At 49.2% G+C, this 6,000-nt stretch overlaps 1 protein-coding gene across 1 annotated transcript; it reads left to right on the top strand.

Annotated features, from left to right (window-relative positions):
* Window positions 1-2,201: 2,201 nt before the first annotated feature.
* LOC140265198 (olfactory receptor 14J1-like) lies at window positions 2,202-3,137 on the top strand. The gene has a single exon (XM_072361083.1). The coding sequence runs from the start codon at window positions 2,202-2,204 to the stop codon at window positions 3,135-3,137; it is 936 nt and encodes a 311-aa protein (XP_072217184.1).
* The last annotated feature ends 2,863 nt before the right edge of the window (window positions 3,138-6,000 follow it).

Here is a 6,000-nt window from a genome sequence, read left to right as displayed (position 1 = left end):
GCAAATCAAACCAATGACAGAGACAAGAGTACCCAAAGCAGTGCGAGAGAAGCACGTGCATTTCTCAGCTGTGAGCTGAGATGGATAAAGGTAGAGGGCCGCTGGGGTCTGGTCCAGAGTCTGACCTCACTTCCTTTTTGTGATAAGTCCTCTGGGGATGCCGCCCCTCCTCTCCCGTCCCAGAACCCAAACTGCCCAAAAAGGCGGTAACATGGAAGCAAAATTTGAGCTCTTTGACTCCCACTGTTCTCCATGATGTTCTTTTGTGGAATACTGACAACAAAAAACACAAAACCACAACAGTGTGCTCATCCATTTAGTCAGCTGAGTAACTCCGCTTGCTCCTTAGAGATGGGTGACAAAGGCACTTTGAGGTGCCCTAAACACTGGAGTCTGTTGTCATTAGGATGACCAAGAGTACCTCTATCCCCTTTCCAATCCTCAGCTGATGCTCAGGATGGAGGTGTCTACATCAGGGATTTCCCACACAGTTTCCAGGTGCTGGCATGCATCCAGGATCACCCCAGGCACCTTGGGCATCACCCAATGTCTGTGTATGATCAACTGCCTCCCTGCTGAAGGACTGAGGACTCAGAGCAGGAGCTCACATACAGGCAACTCCTTGTGCACAGCCGCAGTGAACCAGAGGAATCCCAGCTCCTGTGGGTCCGGGGGAACTGAATCCCATTTCAGCTCCAGGGTTTCCACCTAGGAATGAGATGCCTGCACTGCCTTAGCTGAATCACTGTCCTGTACAGGGAAAGTCCAACCCACCCTGTCCTTGTCTGTGTGCCCTTTTTGTTTCATCAAACAATCTCTGGTAGCACTCCCCATATGACTGGAATTAGTTACTGACCACTGGGTGTCTGGTAGCTAATTGAGCAGCTTTCAAAGTACACTTATGACGCTGTTGTCTTTCAGGAGCTGTTGGCCATGAAGACCCAGGGAGAACTCAGGGGAGACGAGTGGGAAAGATAAACATGACATCCTCTGCTGCTGAGCTGGGCCATACTCCTGGGACACAGGGATCTCATAAAAGTGGGCTGCTCCACAGAGAGACAGCTATGCCCAGGAACAGCTCTTGTGCACAGCCCAGCCTGCAGGTGACAGAAGGAGAGAAAGGGGAGATAGCTTACAGGATGTGTATGGTGTGAGCAGGCTGTGAGCTCACTGCAGGAGCATTGCTAGCAGACCACGACACGGTAAGTCTAAATGCTGAGCATGAGCTGCTTTTCATAGAGGGTTAACCAAATCCAAGACATCCATTAGTAGATCTGGCACTGCATGCTCCTTACTGTGGAAAAAGCCTTCCGCTCCAGCTGAGGGCATCCGTGCTGCAGTGTCAGAGCACAGCCCTGAGTGCTGCATGTCCCAGCACGGCTGCAGGCGGGTGCCCAGGGCTGTCCTGCAGAGCAGGGTCCCTGCTGTGCCCCAGGGGCTGTGTGCCGGCTATGGGACTCTGCCGCCTGCCAGGCTCAGCACTCAGCCTGCCCGGGGAGCTGCCCAGGGCGCTGCGGGGAGACGTGTGGGGGGAAGGAGCCCCCCGGAAGGGCTTGTGCTGCCACAGCTGCTGCCTGGGGCAGGGGGATCACAGCTCCACTGCACAACTGAATGTTTGTGAGGGTACTTTGGGAGAGGAGAGCCAAGGCAGGGATTTTCCATTTCCTGTTCTGAGGGAAGGCAAAAAGGATTGGAGGCAGAAATTTAATAGGGGCTGTCAAATTTGAGCACAGCTCTGAGACTCCCCTGTATTTCTTCAGTCCATCGGTTGTTTTGTGAACATTCTCACAGAATGCACAGAATGTGCTTTCAGCCTCTCCTTCCTAAAAGGATAAAAGTTCTCATTGTTTTCTGCAGTCATTAATAGTTCACTTATCCCACAAACAGGCGGATTTCTCTAAGACAAATTGAAGTGCACAGAGGCTCGGGCTGGGGTCTCGAAAAGCAGCAGGAATAAAGAGGAAAATTTCCAGGAGAGTGAGATATGATTAGGAAATGAGAAGAAATAAACAGCTCCCAAATCTTCTATTCTTTTAGCGTTGGTGTAGCTCATGAAAATAAATTCAAGTTCTGGAGTTAAATGAACATTTTCCAGAAGGAAGGGAGAATTTTCATAATGAATCAGATGTGTCTCTGAGAATAGTCTGGACTTGTCATTATCTTCTGCACTCTGAGCAGGACTCCAAGCCCAGCAACAGCAGATGCCCAACAGCAGCTCCATCAGCGAGTTCCTCCTGCTGCCGTTGGCAGATACGCGGCAGTTACAGCTCCTGCACCTCTGGCTCTTCCTGGGCATCTACCTGGCTGCCCTCCTGGGCAACGGCCTCATCAGCACAGCCGTAGCCTGCGACCAGCGCCTGCACACCCCCATGTACTTCTTCCTGCTCAACCTGGCCCTCCTCGACCTGGGCTGCATCTCCACCACTCTCCCCAAAGCCATGGCCAACGCCCTCTGGGACACCAGGGCCATCTCCTACGCAGGATGTGCTGCACAGCTCTTTTTCTTTTTCTTCTTCCTCTCAGCAGAGTTTTCCCTTCTCACCATCATGTCCTATGACCGCTACGTTGCCATCTGCAAGCCCCTGCACTATGGGACCTTGATGGACAGCAGAGCTTGTGCCACCACGGCAGCAGCTGCCTGGGGCGCTGGGGTTCTCTATTCCCTGCTGCACACTGCCAGTACGTTTTCACTGCCTCTCTGCCATGGGAATGTCGTGAACCAGTTTTTCTGTGAAGTCCCCCAGATCCTCAAGCTCACCTGCTCAGCCTCCTACCTCAGGGAAGTTGTGCTTATTATTTTTAGTACCTGTTTATTCTTTGGTTGCTTTGTTTTCATAGTTGTGTCCTATGTGCAGATCTTCATGGCCGTGCTGAGGATGCCCTCTGAGCAGGGATGGCACAAAGCCTTCTCCACGTGCCTCCCTCACCTGGTTGTGGTTTCCCTGTTTCTCAGCACTGGCTTTTTTGCCTACCTGAAGCCACCTTCCATTTCCTCCCCACTCCTGGATCGGACGGTGGCACTTCTGTACTCAGTGCTTCCTCCAACACTGAACCCTATTATCTACAGCATGAGGAACAGGGAGATCAAGCACGCTGCCAGGAAGATGTTGCAATACGCACTATTCCAGCTTCCATAAAGTGTACATCTTCCTCACAGGATTCCCTGTTATGGTTATTTATGTTTTAAGCATCTTTGTTTGTTTGATTGTGTATGATACAGGAATCCGCAGAAAAATGTGCAAATTATTTCACTTCTTTCCTACCTACTTTCCATTTTCTCACCGCAGGAGCTCATGTAAACATTGAACCAGATTCCCTGCATAGGTTAAGAGACAAATAAAGAGCTTTCAAAGTAGACTTTTCTTTAGGTCTTCTCTCTTCCTACTGTGTCTGGGTCTGGGGGAGGTACAGCCACAGACAGCAGCATAAGGTGCTCTTTTCAGTCCTGCTCTATTTCCACTGCCACAGTGCTCTGAAGTCCTCTCATTTGTGCAGCGCTGAAGGTCTTGTCTCACAGTCCTATTGACTCTACAGCAGCACTCCAGGGCTGCAGTCAGTGGCCAGCAATATGAACGACTGTGTCAGAGCTGGTTTCCTTGCTGGCACTGCCATGACAAGAGGGCCCCTTCAGAGCAGGACCAGAGAACTGGAGGCCTCTTCCAAAGCTGGTGTAAGGAATGTACCTCAGGAGCTGCTCCCTGAGAAGATCTCGAGATCTTCTGCTGCTCTTCACTGCATGACCAGGTCAGATTTAAGATTCCCATGGAGATCTGTATGGAACATAGTGCAGTGCTATGGTTTAAAGTTTATGGGTTGATATAAAGAGAAAATGGATAATAATTATAACAAATGTATTAATACATATATAATATATCTAGTATATTTTCTCATATATACAATATATGCAGTTGCAAAGAGACATGCATAGATACTGATATGTATGTGTATCTATTGTTAGTCCTGGACTCGTTGCAGGTGTATGAAAAGCCACAGGGTTCACTGTAGGAGCTGAAGCAGCTGTTGGGCTGTTACAGGAGCTGGAACAACTGCATAGCTCATTGACAGAGCTGGAATCACCACAGGATCTGTGACTGAAGTTGGAGCAGTCAATGGGCTCATTGGAGGGGCTGGAGTGACCAAGGGCTGTACCTCCTGGCACAGTGCACCTCCCCTGGGAAGAATTTGTTTCATTTTCTTAATACCTGGAACAGCTACAGGACCTGTAGCAGGAGTGACTGCAGAGCTCATTATGAGGGGTGTAGTGACAGTGGGATCTGTCCAGAGCTTGGAGCAACCACAGGGCATGTAGCAAAACCTTGGAGCTGCTTCAGGGTCTGTGCCAGGAGTTGCAGAGGCTGCAGCACTGTCAGCAGATCCAGCTCTCTTCCCCTTGAGGACACTAAAGAGTGTTGAACACAGCTCAGTAGGTGTGGGCCAGGCCCTGACACACTGCAGTCATTTGTGCCTCTTTGGGATTACCAGGCCCACAGCAGAACTTCCCCCAGTATTCTACCAGTTTCTCAGGATCCTGCAGCTGCTCGGAGATGAAGTTCCAAAGCCCTGGGGCTGCCCACTGCTCCAGGCAGCTGCCCAGACCTTCCCACACCCCCTGCCATGCAGAGCTGTCTAACCCTGGGGCAGATCTGTCAGTGTCATTCTTGATGAATTGTTTAATCTAAAACATAACCTGAAACACATTAACGACACGTAGCAATGGGAGCATGCTGGTTTGAGCATCCCACAGATAGTCAAAATCCTCAGGAGCTATTGGAACTAGCTCTGGAGCTCCAGGGAAAGAAGGAGTGAGAGGGAGGCTGAGGGACTGCTGGAAAGTGTCCTCCCTTCTCTCCTCCATAGCCAGGCTCCCTGAGGAGACAAAGTAAAGGGTGTAATTACTAATCATATCAACAATATTGCCTCCAAAACTCAAAGATGACCGCAGAGCTGAATGTGCACAGAACTTCACTTTGTCAGCTGCCAGTTTTATCGCGATATAAACCAAGGTCACACAGCATAGCAAAATAAATACCCTAATCCATCCCCCAGTGTTCACAAACAATGCAGAAGGGAAAACAAGCAGCAAGCAAGGAGCTGTGCAATACAGCTTCATGAGAAGGCTCAACGAGCTCCACAAATAGGGAAACAATCTGCATCATGGCCAGCAGTTCCCCAGCTCCCACAGAGTCCTGTGTTAACTCGCTCTGGACAGATGCAGTGTTATCTTAGTCCTTGGAGACCCACATCAGGCACCAAAATGATGGTGGTGGTTGAAGCCAGCAGGTGGCTCAGCTGCACACAGTGCTTTGTGCACTGCCCTTATCTTAGTGGGACAGGGAAGAGAATTGGGAAGTAAAGTACAACTTGTGGGTTGAAATGAAGCTATTTACTAAGAGAGATAAAAGGAGAGATGTAGTAGTTACCACTATATATCCATATAGATGGAATAGTACGTAAAAACTGATGCACAAGTGTTGGCGCTCAGTCGAGTTAGAGAGCTCTCTTAGTTTCTTGAAGCATCAGAGAAGTGTGTCTTTATTGTGCCCAGCACACATCTTACATAGCATTCACTTACAAGCAAGACATTCCTGTTCCTCTAACAGTTCCTCTAATCAGTTAATTGGTGCCGGCTGCTCCCAAACAACAGTGACAAAGGAAGAAAGGTTTCTTAAGAGTAACAGGATTAACAACGTATATCAATGGAAACTCCTGTCTACTCTCAGGTGCAAACAGACACTGCTTGATCTTAGTCTCACACTCAGGTCTTCCAGGATTTTGCAGTGATAAGGTCTACCAAAGAGTCAGCTCTTTGGTCACTCGCTCACACTTACATCTTCTACAAGTGAAGGACTGTATTGTTTGATTTGTGGATTTTGAAGGGAGTGGGAGAAACTGCTTCGATGGTACGTGGAAGTGCAGTTGTGAAGGGTAGTATATGGGAATATAATGTTAGTAATTTCTGTAATGGTGAAAGGTTGGAAAGTGAAAAGGGTCTGGGGAGGA

This window comes from Excalfactoria chinensis, unplaced genomic scaffold (genome assembly GCF_039878825.1).
Source record: "Excalfactoria chinensis isolate bCotChi1 unplaced genomic scaffold, bCotChi1.hap2 Scaffold_71, whole genome shotgun sequence".
Lineage (NCBI taxonomy): Eukaryota > Metazoa > Chordata > Aves > Galliformes > Phasianidae > Excalfactoria > Excalfactoria chinensis.
The sequence above is the reverse complement of the archived record's forward strand: the minus strand, read 5'-3'. Positions and strand labels throughout refer to the sequence as shown.

What these genes read in the sequence shown, in the direction of transcription:
- LOC140265198 (XM_072361083.1), top strand. Translation starts at nt 2,202, where the DNA reads ATGCCCAACAGCAGCTCCATCAGCGAGTTCCTCCTGCTGCCGTTGGCA.